Here is an 18,763-nt window from a genome sequence, read left to right as displayed (position 1 = left end):
ATTGAATCTAAAGAACGGGGAGATGGTGAATGGAGAGGTTTGTATGTTGATGGCGGCGAATCCAGAGTTGAATGGGGGGGAAGTGATCATCACGTGATTTCAATCCCGGATGACGAACTGACCGGGCCTCGGTCTCTTTGTTTTGGGACGACTAGATGTGGATCCTCTCCTTCATCTCGATCAAGCACGTCAAGTCTAGCAGCCTTCTCTGAGCTAGACACGCTTCGCAATGGACTGGTCCGTAGACCTGGCTTCATTCTCTTCTGTTTCATACTGACGCTTGTCACATAGCCTCGACGAACCACTGCACCTTCAGATCCTAACATCTCTCGCGTCCAATTACGCCCTCGACGCCAAGCCCTCCCAAGATGAATCGTCAATCAACGTTCTGCTGAGGGGGCTACCCCCAAATCAGGCTTCATTGAATGACAATCGCGATCAAGAGGACTTTGTCGAGGATGATGAATGGGTGAGTCCATTAGGCATGACGGGATGAATCGACTGAGAGTTTTCATCGCCGATAGAGTGAATTCGAGTACAACCATGCCATCTCTTATGCCCACTACGTCGCTGCACTCCCTCTGACGTCTGATTACCTTGGCGAAGCATTTCGGCGACTTGAATCTCTCCTCACGGGATTGCTCAGGCATGGCGCTGCCCCTCACAGTCACGATGCGACTCCATCTTCTTCGACTGGCCGTTATGAAGCTGATCGGGCCGGCTCCAACGGACAAGCTCAGCTGTGCGAAGGACTGATCAAGGCTCTTCTTTGGGTAGCGTGGGGTAGGCACGAGTTGAGGAGTGAAGTTGGCGCAGCTATCGTCGAACTGATCGAAAAGGTCGGATCTATGATGACGGCGCGTTCAGGTCCGAGTGAGCGGCCATCCCAACGCCTTTCTCGTTCTGGTGCTGACATAAAATTGATAGCCTTCTCACTTGTCATCTTGAATTGCATTCATTCCGTTCTGTCCCACTGTCCGCTTCCACCTTTACCGCAATCTGTCAACGTGAAGCTCGTTTCGGCGCTTCTCGCTCTTTCTACACCTTCGAATCTCATCAAGCTCGTCCAGCAAGGCTCCTCCGCGGCGTCAACCCCTGCCCGCCATATCCCTTCCAAGTACACGACCTTTACCGCGCCTCATCCGCTGACTCCAGGCGGTGTGGTCATGATAGTTGCGGAGATCATCAACATCATCCTGGTCACCTCTATTCTTCCTCCTTCGAACCCAGAAGAGAGCCAGAAAGCATTCGCTCACCAATTGAGCGGACACCATTTCCCTTTCGCTTCGATCCATGCCGATGGAGATTCCATCCACATTGCAGCGAGACAGACACGTCAACTGGTTATCACACCGATCGTACAGGATAACGTCGAGTTGCTGTCTGCGACCGCAGATGGGAAATCCGTCTTGCATAGTGCGGAAAAAGTGACGCTCAGGTGGTGGAGCGACTTGATGGGGGTGGGCGATATGGAAGGGGAGACTATGTTGGGGCGACGAGGCAGCTTATTCAGCCTTGGAGGAAGTGAACAAGATGAAGAGATCGAATTGACCATAGCAGTCCTCGTGAGTTACTTATAAATATATCTACGTATGGAGCCAGCTGACAAGACCGCGTTTTCTCAAATAGCATCTTATGAACGTGCTCGGCCTGCACCAAACCGAAGAAGACAGGACACAGCTGTCAAGGCTCAAGCTGCTGCTGTCTGAGAATTCGACCGTAACCGACCCTAGAGTGCTCGAAGCGGCTTTCATCTGCACTTCTATCCTCGTTAAGAAGTGAGCAATAGGCGTCGGCCCAAGTATCAAGCTGATGAGTGATCGTCTGTAGCAACGCCTCCCTTGGCACGCATATGACACATCATATCCGGCGCCTGCTGATGAGCCCTCTGCCTGCGTTCGAGGGGGAGATAGCAGGATTTGGCGGCAATGTGCCCCCAGCTGTCGTTGCAGCTTCCAAGTGTCTTGCCATTTGTATCGAAGTGAGTACTCGTAGACACGATGAATATGACTTCTCTGACACAAAGTTAAACGTATAGATGTCTTCGAACGATGACCTCACCTCGTCAACGCTCTACTCGCTGCTCAATACGTTGAGTCATGGTGCAGGCACAACGATTCTCCCTGGTGCTGCTCCATTGCGATCTGGTCAAAATGGTCACCATCATCACCGAGGCGAATTTGATAATACGACCCTCAAAACTTCTCTGACCGGGGGTAACGCCACGGAGGACCAGCGAAGACTGGTCGCAGTCACAGCTGTCGAGGTTGTGTCAAGGCTGGCGCTGGAGATTGGGAAAGACGACGTAAGTCTTCTAGGAACGCCGGCAAAGCGTGCTGACGAGTGCTTGATTCAAGATTATTCATTTGAGCATATCTATGCTATTGCAGCGTCTCCGCAGTGTAGACCTTGCTACGCAATCGACAATTGTCACGAACCTGGTCCCACTTGCCTTGGCCGGCAACAACTCCGACTTAGTGGAGGTTTATCGATCATTCTCTCAAATATCCCGCTCTTCGCATCCCGAAGACCCGAGGAGATCTTCTAATGCCGTCCTCGCTGCCCAGACGACCCTGGCTAAAGGTCTCAGCCTTCGCTTGGACTGCGCTGATGGATACCTCACCGAACTCCTCACACTCTTTGCTGACAAGGGCACCCAAACACAAATGATTGCGATGGCCGCCCACGGCTACGACATGCGAGACAAGGATCAACTTCACCAGCTCAGGCAGGAAAGCGAAACCCGAGTTACAGACATGAAATCCTGGCTCGCGGCCCTGCTGATCCCGATTTCGGCGTTGTTGTCCCATCCATCGTATCATCCCGATCAAGCAGCTTCGCCCGAGCTGGTTGCGCACTTCAGGAACCTCTGGTTCTTGTGCGTCGTCTTCGGCTTAAGCGGACAATCGGGCAGAAAGAGCTTGTCGGACCATGAACGGAACGCGCTAGGTGTCATCGCTGAAAAGACCCCGGCTTTGGTCCTGGAAAGCTCAAATGACTATGTGGCCAGTGATTTAGAATACAATTCTATCCTCCGGAAAGACTTTGCCGCGACTGTAAGCAGAGCAGCCCCTCGAGAAGGACCTGTAGCTGACCGATTACATCACAGGTTCAATCACGACAACGTGCTGCGCTGTCAGAATATTTGCCCAATCAACGACACTCGTACGACATTCGTGCGATGAGCACTCCGCAGACTACTCTGCTCATGGCAATTTATGACTTGGAAGAGGCGAGGACTTTGAGGTCGAGGCCATCAGTCTTGCTACACTATTTCTGCAACGAGTCTATCAACACTAGTCCCCTGGTTGGATGCCTTGAGGCTATCGCTCAGAAAGTGAGTTGCTCAAATTCACTTTGTCGAAAAGCACTGTCGGCTGAACTGCGCGATTGTAGATCTCCTCCAATTTCCTAAAGCAACTGAGTCGGCAGGTCGTGATCCATTCTCTACCGGCAACTGTCGCTGGCGAAGTGTGTACAATTCTGGTCGCTTGTACGCATAGGATGCGCAAAGTCAGGGAGATCGCACTCAGCTACGCTCGACAGTTGCTCGAAACCTTCTCCGCGCTTCTCTGTGATCGACAAGTGGTGTTTACACTGCTTGAGATCCTCACGCTTATGAGGAGAAGCTGCGAAATGCAGTATACCGACGAGGCGAGTCCATCAATTCTGCAGTGTGACCCGAAATTTATTGACTTGTATCGAATAACAGTACTCGCCGGTATATGATTTCTCCTCGGATAAGATGGATTTGACCCTCCACCTCACCGATGATTATGCCGTTCGAAACGAGATCGTGTCTCAGCTGCATGGTGTCGCACGTCAATGGTTGACAATGGCGATCTCACGAGCACCTATTGAAGTACAGTCAATCCTACAAACATACCTCAACGAGTCCAGGGATGTGCTCTTGATTGATAGTGTCGAGATGGGGGCGGGACTGGCATTGCACTTCTCCAAGGCAATCTCCAGATTGGACCGACAAGAGAGTAAGCTCACTTCTACACATGTATTTGGATCAGGATCAAGCCACTGAGTGATCGTTGTCGTCAGCTATCATGCCGAGTATCGGAGGTTGGCCCTCAGACAGCTCGAACCTCGTTGCAAGTCAATTTGCGTCGAAGAATTACTTCATGGGAGAGCTCAGTGGAGCGAGGAAGATCTTGCTGAACGGTGAGTGTAGCTATGTGAACTCCATGAGACCTCCCGCTAACCCCCCGGAAACAGGTTTGAGCAAGCTGCAGGAAGGCTCTCCAGCCGAGTCATCAGCGGAGGAACAGCTTGCGTTCAAGTCGCAGATGGCTCAGGCCGTCTCCAATATCCATACAAAGACGAAGCCATTTACCATTCCCGAGATCAGGAGAATACTCCTCCGAGCTGTATCAGTGTTAACCGCGTCTCCCGTCGTAAGTCGCATTCGGTAGGCATTCCGCGAGCTGACATGTATCCTGTAGATGGATCGAGACATCCTTCACTATCTGGTCGAGCTTCCGATGGCAGCATTCACCCCGCTCGCCATCGCAGCCGGCGTCGATGCGTGGACCTGGCTTCTTCGACAGAGGCCGGAGGCAGAAGTTGCCATCATGAGCGCTATTTCTGCCGGGTGGCTGCACACTGTGAACACCCGACAAGGGCTTTTCAATACTACAATGAAGTAAGCTGCCACCTTCGATTGTACGGAATTGGACTGACAGATTCGTACAGCTATCGAGATCCGTTCGAAGTCCCTGTCGAGTACTCACCCAGCGACAAGAAGATCATGGACTTGGAACTCGCTAAGGCGCGACGACTTCTCAGACCACACGCCCTGCTTGTTCAGGTGTTATCGAGTCAATTCCAAGCCATCAAGTACCGAGAGAGAGGTGTTATGGTCTCACTTATTAGACTAATGATGCGTTCTCTGAAATCTCACAAGTCGATGAGGTGGGCCCCAGCTCTCATATCGTGCATGAGTTGGTAAGCTGACGCCAGGCTAGTACGCACCCTCTTGCAAGGGAAGTACGATTCGCTTTGCTCCTCTTCGGATTTCAGATGCTGGCTAGCAGTCGAATGGAAGCTCTCCTTGAGCTGAGATTCAGAGATCGACTATTCCAAGCAGCTTTCTCCTGGTTTGCAGTCAGACCTCAGTAAGTCCAAGAAACAATGGTCAATCTCGAGCCAGCTAAACATCATGATTCATACAGGTGGTCTTTCGGAAGCGACAGAGTCCAGGTCGGATCGGAAATTAGGCTTCTCGAGGATTTCCTCATTGCCGTGCAGGGCGACCACATCAGGGGAGATCACTCGACTTCGTCCTTGAGCGATCGGACCCCTGCGTTTTTGGTTCGAGGTATGTTGTTCGTTGTTATTACGTATCGGGTGATCACTGATTAGCCTGAGGCTCGTAGGATCGAAGTCAATCAATGAATACACAGCTCAACATAAGGACAGGGTCAAGCTGCTTGTGCTCCTCGTGGAGAACGAGATCTCTCGGTTGACTGTCTGGTGCAATCCCGCCAATGAAAGCGGGCGTCCGACCGTATCAAATGTTGGGAATCTGGAGAGGTCTACTACAGGAGTGAGCTAAGACTCGCTGCAGTGCGATTGGCCGACTGCTCATGCTAATCGTGTTCCAAGGACGAGTGGACTCGCCTCGTTCAGAAAGCTTGGAAGCTCAACCCTGCCATGGCTGTTCATATGGGTGAACGATTCAAGAATGCACCCGTGCAAGTCGAGATCAGCCGCCTCGTCAAAGCAGATCCGAAGGCTGTCATCGATGTACCAGAAGCTTTGCATTTCCTTCTCGGTGACAAATTGGAACCTAATGCCAAGGCTGCTCTGAAGGTTCGTCCAGTGCGACCGTTTCAATCGTCTGATGGATTGCTTATGCCTGAAAATCGTAGTGGTTACCTGTCTGGGCAGCCACTCCACCAGTCACCGCCATTGTGTACTTCCAACCTCGATACGGTAATCACCCGTTGATCTTGCAGTACGCGATGAGAGTGCTTGAACAGCACCCTGTTGAGTTAACGTTCTTCTTCGTGCCGCAAGTTGTGCAAGCCTTACGAGCGGACGGGCTGGGTATGTACCATTATGTAGCGCTTGGAGATGTGTGCTGATGGTATCCGTAGGTTATGTCGAAAGGTTCATCTTCGAGACGTCCAAGATCTCACAGCTGTTCTGTCATCAGATTATTTGGAACATGAAGGCAAATACATACAGAGACGATGATGCTGTGAGTACCGACTTCGGTAATGTACTAGCAAAGACTGATCATACGCTCAGTCTCAACCGGATCCTATGAAACCCCTCTTGGATCGTATGATTGATATGATCGTCGCTGGTCTTTCGGGGAAAGCGAAGGCGTTCTACGACTTGGAGTTTAACTTCTTCGACGCAGTCACTTCCATCTCTGGGAAACTCAAGCCCTATATTAAGAAGTCTAAGCCAGAGAAAAAGGTAAGCGGCGCATATCCTGATGTCTTAATTGCTATTGACATCCTACTCAGGCCAAGATTGACGAGGAAATGAATGTAATTGAGCTGTCTGTGGGAGTATATTTACCAAGTAATCCAGATGGTGTTGTGATAGACCTCGACCGCAAGTCTGGCAGACCGCTACAAAGTCATGCCAAAGTAAGCTGCACTGCAATTGTCCCCCAATGCCCCAAGAGCTGATCTGTTCGTCAGGCGCCTTTCATGGCGACTTTCAAGGTCCAGAAAGAACGGATTGACCTTCCGACCAATGCCTCTATCGAAATTTCCGACGAAGCAAAGATGGTCAAGACCAAGTACGACGTTTGGCAGTCGGCCATTTTCAAGGTCGGAGACGATTGTAGACAGGATGTCTTGGCCTTGCAAATCATCGCCATGTTCAAGAACGTCTTTACGAAGATTGGCTTGACATTGTATCTGTTTCCGTACCGTGTCACGGCGACTGCTCCTGGAGTGAGTAGTGATTGATCACCAATCCGAGATTCTGGGCGCCGTCATCGGAAGGAGCAGTACCAGTACTGACGAATATCAAATCATCAGTGCGGAGTCATCGACGTCGTTCCCAACGCGACCTCGCGAGATGAGATGGGTCGGGCGAAAATCAACGATCTGTTTTCATACTTTGTGGACAAATATGGTGGAGTCGATACAGTCTCGTTCCAGAAGGCTCGACTCAACTTCATACAATCTATGGCCGCGTACTCAGTGGCTTGTTACATCCTCCAAATCAAGGACAGGCACAACGGTAACATCATGATCGATGGGGACGGGCACATCGTCCATATTGGTGAGCTGTTCTGTCGTTGGCCTTACATGAAACAGTCGGTCGGGCTGACAACGTGAATAAAGATTTTGGGTTCTTGTTCGATATCGGACCAGGGGTGAGTCGTCTCCCACGTTTGTCGTGATCCCCGGAACTGATCTCTCGACAGGGAATCAAATTCGAACCCAATTCTTTCAAGCTCAACCATGAGATGGTCGCCTTGATGGGCGGTCGCGAATCGCAAGGATACAAGATGTTCACGGAACTCACAGTCAAAGCTTTCCTGGCGATCAGACCACATGCCGACCAGCTTGTCGACACGGTTCATCTCATGCTGGGTACAGGATTACCTTCATTCAAGGGTGAACCCACCATCGCAAGACTGAAGAACCGATTCCAATTACAACTGGGAGAGAGACAGGCGGCGGAATATATGATGGGTGTGATTAGGAACGCGCACGAGAATATGAGGAGTAATGTCTATGATGGGTTCCAGAAGATGCAAAAGTGAGTGTGGCGTACGCGCGAATGCTCGAGAGGGTTCCGAGCTGACAACCTGTATCTCTGCAGCGGTATACCTTACTAGACGGAGACGGGTGATGGAGATACTGATAAGGAGAGCAGGAAACCGTATCGGCCTGGAATGTTGTATCACCTGCATGCATCGTCTTTGCTCGCTTTGCTCTTCGAGCTGTGATGATTGTAAATAGCTGGACGAGCGAAGCGCGATTCGACAAGTGCCACATCATTGTCAATCACGTGAATCCCGTCACATCGAAAAAAGTCCGAGCGAGCGATGAACGGAGAAATGTTGTGAGTTAACAGCAACTGTTCATTTCTATAGGTCAGTCGCATTCATTCATCCTTCTTTACTCTTGGATCATATCGCTCCTACCTGACCTAGCTCAAGATGGCATCTATCATCCGATCAACCTTGTTCACCACGTCACGACTCGCTCGACCTACACCTACTCAGGTCGTGGCCCCTTTCTCGATTGCCAATTTCGCTTCGTCCTCGCGAATAGGTCTCGATTTTACGACACCTCGACGACTTCCCCCTTCCACTACTACTACCACCACAACAACCACCTTGGTCGAAGATGTCTTGGTCGATGAGCCCGTATCATCCGAGGCAGAACAAGTAATTCCTTCTATTCCAATTTCGGATCGTGTCCAAACCACTCCACAATCGCAATCTCCTCCTCCCGCTTCCACCTTGACCCAAACACCACCCAGTCTTCGTACCTCACCCAGAACCGCTCAATATACTCCTCAATTCAATCTATCTTCTTCCTCAGCTTCGTCAGCGTCAGCATCATCATCATCGTCGTCGTCACTTCGATGGACGCCTGAATCCACCAATGTCGGAACGGGTGAAGCCCCCCATCTCCTCCCCACACACACATTGAACATCAAATCCACACGAAACAACATCGTCCTCTCCCTCACGGATGGGCTGGGTCCTCTCTTCGGCACCATCTCCGGAGGAAGCGACAAGACGTTCAAGAACTCCCAGAGATCGAGTTACGAGGCAGCGACTCAAGCTGCGATCAAGACGTTCGACAGGGTGGTAGAATGGAGTAGATCGACACCGTCCAGACCGAGAGTGAGGGTCGCGTTCAATGGACTGTTCGGGGTAGGGAGAGAGGCGATCAGTAGTGCGTTGGCAGGACCGGAAGGGACTGAGATGAGGAGTCTGATAGTCAGAGTGGAGGATAGGACAAAGGTCAAAATTGGTGGTGTGAGAGCACCTAAACCGAGAAGATTGTAGAGTGAGTCTGGCATCCTTTCATCTCACCAGCTGTCTGGCGCTGCTTGATCGTCTTCTGATCGAAAAGATAGCTGATGATCAATCCATCAAGCAGGTAAACAACAGACGCGCACAAGCATGCACCATTTTGACGCGGACTAAAACATACTGACTGCCTTATCAAAATTGACCTATTCTTCCGACACTTCGGTCTTGTTCCTTGATTGGACACCATACTGGCTCTGAGGGCCGCTCCTAGTCCCGTTCGTGACATAGCTCACATACCCCTCATCACATTGCCCCGGCTCTTTCGAAGCCCCTTTGTATCGCTCCTCACGATCAGAGGGGTCAAAAAGTAAGCCAACAAACAACGTAATACTAGATATTCTAGCCTCGTTTATATCCTCTTTTTCTGCAAATATACAACCACAGACGAAGAGTTATGCTTAGAGGAGACATCCTTAGTCGATTTACATGGACATTATGATGCATGGAACATATGCGAGACATGGAAGCGACGCAAACAGTAGACATAAACAAACTCTGAGCTTGACTCAACTATAGTATACTTCTTCTGCGAGGTAGTGGAAACGTTCGTAATACAACGAGAGACATTGAAAGCACAACAACACACTGGATCGGAAAATGGACTACAGAGGGGCATAGCTGACCCATTCCAGAACTCACATGGTCATCATTTCCTCACAGCCTTCCCTTTACCCCTTCCTTCCCTCTTCACCTGAGCCTCCAGCACTTGCGGTGTGGGCGTTTCGTCCGCTTTGGAGTCGAAAGAGTCGCTGGTGATCCTTCTCAATAGCTTGCCAGCTCCAGGTGTTCCTTTTGCAGTTACGGCATTGGTCAGTCGTCCATGAGCGGACGGAGCGGATTGAGGCGATACCGATGGACCTTTCTTCGACGCCGATCGATCGGCCTTGCTTGGGGAGTAAGGGGCGGCGTTGACATTGAGAGTCTTCGTCGTCTCTCCCAAAATAGTGACGGAAGAGCTTTGGGGTGGCTCGGGGCTGCTTTTGGAGGCCTGCCCAAACAACTGTCAGGTCGGTGAGTGTACTGAAAGATATGAACATACCTTGAGCCCGGGTTTTTTTACAGAGGCTGATGTCCCTCTCATCAACGGAGGATTGAAAGCCACATTAGGCACATGTTTGCCTGTCTACTTGACAGGTCAGCTGGATTTGATCTCCGTTGGAGTCAATACTTACATGCGGAGAAGAATGGCTGAACTTATCGAAAAGGTTGTCGATGGTCATAACAGTACCTTCTGATGGCAAAGCCATGTATTGGTTGGTCTTGTTGGGTGCACGAGTGGTCGCATGGCACTGATCTTGCTCCCTGAACATCTGGGCGATGTTTTGATTTGACTCATCTCGCTTTCTCCAGTTCTCACTGGTGTCAGCTTTGCTGGGTTGTGGTGGCGTTGCTTGAGCGATTTGGACCACTTGAGGTGTGCTGCTAACAGGTGCATACTGCAATGGTGAGGGACTTTTGCTGCGAGATTCCGATGCGGTTGCAAACTCATACCTCAATGTGGTAGGATCATAGGTGACTGGCAGGTAACCTGGAAGGCGCACTGGAGTCGAAAAAACGTGATGAAGGTCACGCTCGGTGGAAGGATCCGCAGATGGCGAAGATAGTTGGGCCATAGAGGGGTCTCCACCGGCAGACGTGATAGCCTGCGCGTACAGGACGTGGAACGGGTCCTTCGGTTCGGCAGGAGAACCTGGGATTGGTGAAAGACTGGTAAAACCCCGAAGATCGGCATGTGACTTAGACAAGCCTAAGGCCTGAGTACCAGTTGAGGGTGTCAAAAGGGAGCTTTCCGAAGCCCGACGTTTGAGGTCTCGGATAGAGTGGTTCACCGGGTTGGTACCGATGTGTTGTTCAGAATCGCTACTAGCTTCATTTTTTGCGAGGGATCGCAAGTCGGAGGACCCAGCCTGAAACTAGTCATGGGTACGTCAGCGTCCCACAACTCACTCGTTCGACATGTTGCATACTTCCGTGTCTTCAACGCTTACCCCAACTTCGCCCTCCATATCCTTCCCTCCCATACCCGTCTTCTTGATGCCAATATTCTGGTGCGGATCCCGCATCACCATAGGCCTTGCATGATGGGTCCCCCCCAAAGAAGTGTAACTTGACCCTTCGGTGAGGATGCTGGTGTTGTTGCTCGTTTTGCCGCTTGTGTTGACCACACTGGAACCCGAAGTGGAACGGGTTGTCTGAGTGCCACTCGATGTGGTTCCGGATGAGACTGAACGGACGGTATAGTTACATTCAGACGCTAGTTTGGGATTGGGAGCTGGACGTAAACCAAAAATGTGAGACAGATATGCCGATTCATCTGCGACGGTAGCGTCCACACCACTGAGGACAATCAGCGGGTTATCTTTTGAGTTGCTAGAGGGACTGATTGTTGGATACGGCATCGAGTGATGGGACTGTCTACTCACCTCGGGTTCCTGGCGTACGGCAAGGAAAGCGGGCCATACAAAGTCGCGATCGGTCTTGGTGTGGTACCAGGCATGAGACGAGGGATTCTAGCAATCCGAAGCTGCTCCTGCCTCCAAGAGGACAGCTTCTGGGATTGAAGATCTTTCGTGGACTTGACAGTCTCTTGGACGGTTTGCTCATGCACCGAATCAACTCCGGCCTTGACGTCGATGTTCTCTTTTTCCGAACCCTGATCCTCGTTGCTTCCTGAGCGGAGGATCACCGGGGGCCTCGTCACGTTCTTGTAAAGGGGGGCATGATGAGGATTCTCCACCCGAGAGGGAGTGACATCACTTATGCCGCGACGACGAAGGATAAAGGGGAGACTCTGAGGGCCAAGCAGTAGCTCCGCAGGTGTTGAGGACGATGTATTATAACTCCTATAACTCCTTGAACTGGGTGTCAGACCGCTCTCGCCTGAGGTATTAGGCACAGGGCTGACGGGATCTAAATTGCCGCTCGGGATGTTGAGCTCAGAATTAGCTTGACCGTAATCCGAGACGGAACAGTCGATGTCCCCAACATCGGTATGGAAAGCAACATGGGAGCTAAGGTCGCTTCGGCTGGGAACGATACTCTCCGTGAGTGTGGACGGGAACGGTCGAGGGGTTGAACCGGAGAATCGAGCTGTGCGGGAAGAGGTGGAGTTGCGAGCAGGATGAGGAGTGTCGACGCGGGTCGAGGACGGTGGCGACTCGTTGTCGTTATCTTCGATCGGCCTCGTGCCGATTTTGACATCTGTGCCCCTCACAGGAGATCGCAGGGGAATGTCAGGGTTATTGTCAGTGGTGATTTCTGTTCCCGCATTGTGAGGCTGAGATGGGTGAGTGGAACGTTGAAATATCTGGTGCCCAGCCTCTGTTCCCAAAGCTTCGGAAACGGCGTCTATCACAGCGCTCATGATGGTGAGGGGAAGCTTAATGAGGAAAAGCTGAGTGCAAAAAAGACTATGTTTTGTAAAGGCGTAAGCCACTGAAGAAGGTTGAATGACGATTGAGTATAAAGAGGGCATGGGGGAGCAGGAGAACTTCAAAAGAGATAGTTACCGAACATGGAGTTGCGTTGAGTGGGAAAGTGGATACGATTGGGAAAGGAATGGTAAAAGATGATGAACAGGGAAAGGTGTTGTGAGATGAAAGAGAAGAGAAGAAGAAGAGATGATAAGTGTGGGAATCAAGCAGGGTGAGAGAGGGGTGTGTGGACGGCTGAGAGTGAAGTTAGTCGCGAGAGGCGAGGCGATGAAGCGAGTGGCAAAACCTTACCGCATCCTGTTCTGATGCTATTCATATCGCAGTCGACCGTTGAGAGCCTCGACACATCAGTAAGATTATCAATTTGTTTCACGATCAGTGTCCGGATATGCAGAGACCATGATGCCACTGCTCTGTTCTTCGTCGAGAAGCTTTTCTTCTCTTTCAGGACCAGTGTCGATGCAGGGCCGAGGAGTAGTCGCCACACCAGCCGAGTTGATGTTTCCGCCTCAAATCGAGCGTCTTTACGTGCCTCACATCTCTCGGGTGGTTGAATGCCTGCTCGGCTCTCGGGGAGACCATCTCTATGGAAAGCATCGCTAGACGCAATGCGCTCGGAGACACCTCCAATTCCCAGCTCTCATCGAGGCTATGGATGACTTTGTCCGTTGTGCAGATGATAAAAACGCCGCAATCACCGACCACGTGGTTTCCTGTTTTTACTCTTTGAGATTTACTTCCGTTCGTCCTCCTTCGATCCCAGGCTGTTGCTACCATTTCGTACATTTCTCTCTTCGACAACTATAACAAGCAACAACAACAATAACGACGACAGGGCGAAGAGCAAAGATGTTCGGTGCATTCAAGCCTACGTCCTTTGTTTCAGGTGGTCTTCTGTGGTATGTTGTTGTCTTCTACCTCCACCGCGTTTGTCTTTTTTGGTACATCATCAACCCACGTCCACCTTCACCTCTTTCACTCTCAATATACTCCATATGATCGACTCGCTGACATATTACCTTGTGTATAGGAAATCACCTTGGAGATTGTCACCTACCAGAAAGGCGAACCAGCGAAAACGATTGAGACAGGTGGACAGTGTGATCTCAGCGGTTGCGGAGAGCGGAGTGATGACGAGGAGTCTCGTCAAAGCTTTGGATTTGCCGACAGAACAGGAGATGAAGCCTAATGGTGGGTCGTCCTTCTCCCTTTCTGTTCTGGCTGCAATCTAAAGCCGTGTCGCGTGATCGAGGACGGGATGGCGAATGAGAGCTGATAGGAGCCTGATCATAGATAAATATACTACTTTTTCAAAATACCACAAGGGATATAGAAAAGCTCAACATCACGTTCCAAAATGGACAAGAGTGAGTCACCTTCGACACAATTTTGATCGGTCCTTGCTCTTGGTCGTCCTAGCTCCATTCCCTCCCTCGGCTACAGCTCGAGGCGCTGACGGTTTTATCTCTCTGCCCGCAGTTAACGTTGAGAGAAAATCCCAAAGGTTTCTAGGTTCTGCATTTTTTCCCTACCCTCGATCATCCATTGCATGTATTATCATCACATTCGTAACTCACGTAACTCATTCTCGTGAAACCTCATCTCCACCTTTAACTGCAATTCTGTTCCGTAGGATGTCATACGGATATCAAGACACTTCCAAATCACACAAATTGCAAAGCGAAGCAACGATCCGCTCAATGGGTATCGGAAAACAAAGGTCACCTCATCCCCGGCTGATTGTACAACTCACCACTATACCAACTCACGCCCATATTATACGGCATTCCGACTCCAGCTCCTGGTATACCTCCTTGCGATCCATCACCAGCCCATCCTGATCCATTTCCTTGCATACCGTAATACATGTTTATTCCACTTGGTTGGGGATATGCTCCAGCACTCTTCGGTGCCGCGCTCATCAGTCCCACCTCGGGGACGTTGTGGTAACCACTCAGGCCATAGTTATCGTACCCGTTCTGTGGGAAGGAAGTGTCTTGATGGAACTGGCGTGTTGAGAAGACTGGTGGACCGCCGCTTGGTGTACTCGTCGGATAGACGGCCCGCGGATGGTTGGGATAGGTTGATGAGACTTGCTCATATTCTGGATCCGGAGGGAGAGAGCGAGAACGTGAATGGTGAGGCTTTGGACAATGTATGTGTCGCTGAGGAGGACGATCGGTATACGGAGGCGCTTCAATATGTTCGTTGCGTCTGACAGAAGGTCGGCGTGATCGCTCCTGCTCCGGTGGGTGGTGAAAGTCATGCGCTCGTGGTCTCTGCATTCACGAATGGTCAATCAACGGGGACGAGTAGAAAAGATCAATTCACCTCGTCGACAGATTGGACTATCCATGTGGTCAGACACTGAACAAGAGATGGATCTCGAGCTTTGCGCTCGATAACAGGACCAACTGTGCACTTCGTGTAGCTCGAGTTCTGAATACCCATCATCGTCAGCTGAGTACGATCGTCAAGAGACATATAGGCTCAACTGACGAATCGCCCAAAGACCCAATGTTTGAGGTTGGTCACAGCGAAGAAGTAAACACGGTTTTGAACACAACTGTCACAAACCTATAACGGTAGCGACGATCAGGCTATTCCAGTATTCCCGTTTGGGCCTCCTCTACTTCACACCATAGTTCTAGGCAATGATCGGGACCACCTAAAGTCGCTCACCTGTTGTTGCAAGAGGTTCGCCTGACCCACATCGCCTCCACATGTATCTCCGTAGAACGCCCACCATCCCTGACCGCCTTGTCCTCTCGCAAATTCCTTCATCACACTGGAATCGACCACAGCCGGCGGTCGGACCTCGACGATCGTCGATCTATCCCTCTCGTCATTCCTATTCACTAATACCAGAGATCCGAACCCTTCCCAGAGGAAATGGGCTTGTGAGTCTCTCTGAGAGCTCTGAAGTGCTGATGCAGGGAAATTCGGAGGTCGAGGGGAGGGGATCAAGTGGAACGCGAGAGAATGCGAAGAGAAACGAAGCATGTGGAGCGTTGATATGGCTGTTTGGAGTAACTGCAACATCTCCGATCAGCCTTGGGCATATAAGTCATGGATAGAAGTGAACATACTGTGCCAGTCAACCAACTCAGCAGACCGTTATCTTCCGCTTCATGTATCGCCTCATCGTAGAACTCAAGCGTGTCATACCCCGGGGCGGGCAGAGCGAAGATCCTATGAATGACGAAGTCAAATGGGCGAACGCTCTGTCTCAGTCATTTCCGGTACCTACTGCGAGCCCCATCGATTGGTAGGATCTATCGGATGATGAGGGACGTTCTCCTCTTGGACTATCAGCAGGATCAGGTCAGTGGATCGCCTCGGCCAGTCCACCTTGGATATGACATGTCTCCAGTATGGTACATGAAAAGAAGAGATGTGCTTCACTATCTTGCGAGAGACTTTGGGGCAAGCGCCAACACCGATCGCAGACTCACATTGCAAAATTCCTCGTTCCCAATTCCGACCTGCTGACTCCCAAATGGTCAAGTTACTTCCATTTTCGCGTTCGATTTCGGCACTTTCCAACCGCCTATGCCACTCCCATCCCATCGCGTCTAATCTTTTGTCGTTTCCTCCCCATACACCTTTGTTCATTTCCGAGACTGATGTTGGCCACTTACCCCAGGAAGATACTTCTGCTATGAGAAGATAGTTGTACAGGTCATCCGAAGGGAAGATGTCCTGATAATTGTTTGATCTAAGTGTCCCCCTGATGCTTGAGGTCAAAGTCGATGGGGATGGCAAGCTGGAGCGGACTGGCTCATTCATCGAAAGAGAAGAGAAGAGGGATCGGAGCCCGTTGCCAGCCCAAGGATGTGAGGTTTTTCTCAGACGTGATAGGGTTCTATCTGAGGTGAAACCAGCTCCATCAAGAGTCGTAGGTTGGTGAGAAGCTTGACGGCTGTGTTTGGCCTTTCTTGTACCTCCTTGCGTGGTGATACGGGACAAGGTATCCACGATAGGTGCCACATAAGAAAGTGGTCTAGAGGGCAATGGCTTCTCTCTCGCACTCGGTCCTCGACTTAACGCCTCTCGAGATCCGCCCGGTCGTTTGCTCAACCTGGAGGTACTCCTTAGAGAAGGCTTCAACATGGCTGCTTGGAATGTCCTGTGTCTCGGTTTCTTCCTCCCTAAACCTATCACTTCGATCGCTTCCCCTGCAGGTCCAATCCCAGGCGTACTTCCGAAATGTGGTTCCCAACCTTCTTTCACAGCATCCTGCGAGGGCGGCCCACTCGTCCAAGCTGGATCCCAATCAGACGTGTGTGAAAAGTCTGTTTGCACAGTCCGTTGACTATCTCTTGATCGGGTAGAATCGAACGATACTCGAGACCGAATTGATCGATCGCTATCTACCCTTTGAGGTAATCCTGAGCTTGGATTTCGACGTCTGGAAGAATGATACGGTGTCGGAACTCGTCGATGGGTCGGATTGGTGACCCGTTCAGCTCGAAATACCTCCTTTGCCACTTGAGGTGACGGGTACAATACCTCGATAGTCGATAATTTTCGCGTGCGATCATGTCGATCTTCTTTGGTCTCGAATCTTGGGCTAAGCACTACCGATCCAGAGGTCTGTCCAGATGTTTGTTGACTAGAGAGCAGTCCGTGTATATTCGGATGAGCGGGGTCATGTTGCGATAGATGAGCATTCGGCCTTTGATTTTGGATCTCCATAGAATCACGCCTCTTACGCTCGTTTGCAGTGTTAATCCTTTCAGGAGCCATCAGAAGTGCCGCAGAAGGTGATCTACATGTACCTTGTCCTGGCCTGACGAACGGTTGAGTAGAAGATTTGGAGGTAGTCCTCGTACGTCCCTGGCTATGAGTGGCATGTCCGCTGTCGCCACTGACACCTTCACTGGCGGTCATACTGGGCTCTAGAATGTGCAGTCACCATGCGATGAGATCTGCCCAGATTCGATCTGGATGATTTCGATGATCGTGCTCAGATTACCACTCCGAAGGTGGCGACGGAATTAATTCGGGGGGAAAGGTATTGAGATGACGAAGGTCGATACTTTTGTTTAGTACAGTTACTAGCCGAGCGAATGTGGGCAGGTTCAGCGAGACTTTCCTCGACTGACGGTCGTTCAGAACGATTATGGGTTCTCTGTGGCTGGCTCTCAGCTAAACAGTGGGGACCAGGCAAATGATGGCAAATGATGGCGATTGGAAAGATCACAGCTCGTACTTGCTGCTCTTGGTCTTGGTCTTGGTATAGGTTGTGGAACAGTATCTGCAAAGTTCGGTTCTGGGGGCGTGAATCGATGTGGGTGAAGTTCTCCGCGTTCGTGCTGGTCAAGTGAGTACCCGCTCAGAAAGTTGTCTTTCTCGCTCATAGAGGTTTCGGTGTGTACCGTCGGCAGTGCTCGCACTGCCTCGTTACCTCGCCCGATCAGTGAGGCTGATTTGTGTGTCTCCTAAGCGTGGACGAGTATCGAGCCTATCAGCAGTTCTGACGAGGTCGGAGGATTCTGTGGAAGGGGGTCTGAGGAGATATTCAGAGGGCGTGGTCAGGTATGTGACAGGTTGACCGACGGGGTACCCGGAAACAGATGAACCAAAAGATCCACCTTTACCCTTCACTGGATGAGTACGGGATAAGCGGAGAGGGGAAAAGTCGGCGTTGGAAGACGATGGTCGGTGGTGGAAGTGCGTAGAGGGGAAGAACCGGCGGAGGGATGACTAAATGGGCAGACAGGAAGAGTAAGCCGAGGACTGCATCTCGACGCAAGGAGTCAATTTCAACAAGGCGATACTTCATGAAGCTAGCGTTCGCCACTCATTGTTTGATGACATCAAATCATCATGACCCGAAGTTTACATTTTTGCCATTGATGTACCCGACAAAGAGACCGCCCAAACTCACCACCTCGTCTTGGTCCAAACCAGTGAGGTCTGTAATGCTTATCGCAGCAGTATTCGCAACACGGTCCACAAGAATCGTCGTCACAGCAGCAATCGGCAGAGCAGTGCTACTTTGAGGAGATCAGCTTCGCAATTTCTCGGACGCCTTATGTGAATGCCAACTCGGGAGGAGTGATCGAGTCGAGTCTGCTAATACGGTACTTACGGCTGAATAGCAGACTCCCAGAAGGGAGCAAGAGACCTGATAATGTCAAAATCAATGACAAAGAGGAGATTACCACAAGTTCTGACGAGCTGCTGAAGGGTCTGGTGGGGACACGGTGATGTCACCTAACTTGAACGTCGCACAGACCCTCTCCGATTGGGCCGGGCCAAAGTCTAGGGACGTGGTTGCGATTTTGTG

General features: G+C 50.9%; 5 protein-coding genes across 5 annotated transcripts; 3 read left to right on the top strand and 2 right to left on the bottom strand.

Annotated features, from left to right (window-relative positions):
• Positions 1-229: 229 nt before the first annotated feature.
• On the top strand, positions 230-7,747 carry IAR55_003943 (uncharacterized protein; the record flags this gene model as incomplete). Its single annotated transcript, XM_066947048.1, has 27 exons — positions 230-237; positions 292-469; positions 525-873; positions 928-1,565; positions 1,630-1,778; positions 1,831-1,981; positions 2,039-2,305; positions 2,358-3,056; positions 3,110-3,337; positions 3,397-3,654; positions 3,713-3,989; positions 4,054-4,173; positions 4,228-4,406; positions 4,455-4,654; positions 4,705-4,923; positions 4,977-5,126; positions 5,184-5,329; positions 5,388-5,557; positions 5,617-5,823; positions 5,883-6,060; positions 6,111-6,214; positions 6,265-6,438; positions 6,489-6,614; positions 6,669-6,926; positions 7,014-7,260; positions 7,323-7,354; positions 7,406-7,747. 27 exons carry the CDS (start codon positions 230-232, stop codon positions 7,745-7,747), a joined length of 6,054 nt encoding a protein of 2,017 aa, XP_066802427.1.
• A 399-nt stretch (positions 7,748-8,146) lies between these two features.
• On the top strand, positions 8,147-9,007 carry IAR55_003942 (uncharacterized protein; the record flags this gene model as incomplete). The annotated part of the gene is made up of 1 exon (XM_066947047.1): positions 8,147-9,007. One exon carries the CDS (start codon positions 8,147-8,149, stop codon positions 9,005-9,007), a length of 861 nt encoding a protein of 286 aa, XP_066802426.1.
• Positions 9,008-9,680: 673 nt separating this feature from the next.
• Positions 9,681-12,509, bottom strand: IAR55_003941 (uncharacterized protein; the record flags this gene model as incomplete). The annotated part of the gene is made up of 5 exons (XM_066947046.1): positions 9,681-10,022; positions 10,074-10,157; positions 10,207-10,947; positions 11,023-11,371; positions 11,458-12,509. 5 exons carry the CDS (start codon positions 12,507-12,509, stop codon positions 9,681-9,683), a joined length of 2,568 nt encoding a protein of 855 aa, XP_066802425.1.
• An 808-nt stretch (positions 12,510-13,317) lies between these two features.
• IAR55_003940 (mitochondrial 54S ribosomal protein mL60) lies at positions 13,318-13,980 on the top strand (the record flags this gene model as incomplete). The annotated part of the gene is made up of 4 exons (XM_066947045.1): positions 13,318-13,367; positions 13,499-13,659; positions 13,762-13,835; positions 13,948-13,980. 4 exons carry the CDS (start codon positions 13,318-13,320, stop codon positions 13,978-13,980), a joined length of 318 nt encoding a protein of 105 aa, XP_066802424.1.
• A 209-nt stretch (positions 13,981-14,189) lies between these two features.
• On the bottom strand, positions 14,190-17,361 carry IAR55_003939 (uncharacterized protein; the record flags this gene model as incomplete). Its single annotated transcript, XM_066947044.1, has 7 exons — positions 14,190-14,747; positions 14,800-14,907; positions 14,968-15,045; positions 15,151-15,501; positions 15,558-15,660; positions 15,719-15,776; positions 15,924-17,361. 7 exons carry the CDS (start codon positions 17,359-17,361, stop codon positions 14,190-14,192), a joined length of 2,694 nt encoding a protein of 897 aa, XP_066802423.1.
• Between the last annotated feature and the right edge of the window lie 1,402 nt (positions 17,362-18,763).

The sequence above is a fragment of the Kwoniella newhampshirensis genome, chromosome 7 (assembly GCF_039105145.1).
Source record: "Kwoniella newhampshirensis strain CBS 13917 chromosome 7, whole genome shotgun sequence".
In the NCBI taxonomy this organism is placed as follows: Eukaryota; Fungi; Basidiomycota; class Tremellomycetes; order Tremellales; family Cryptococcaceae; genus Kwoniella; species Kwoniella newhampshirensis.
The sequence above is the reverse complement of the archived record's forward strand: the minus strand, read 5'-3'. Positions and strand labels throughout refer to the sequence as shown.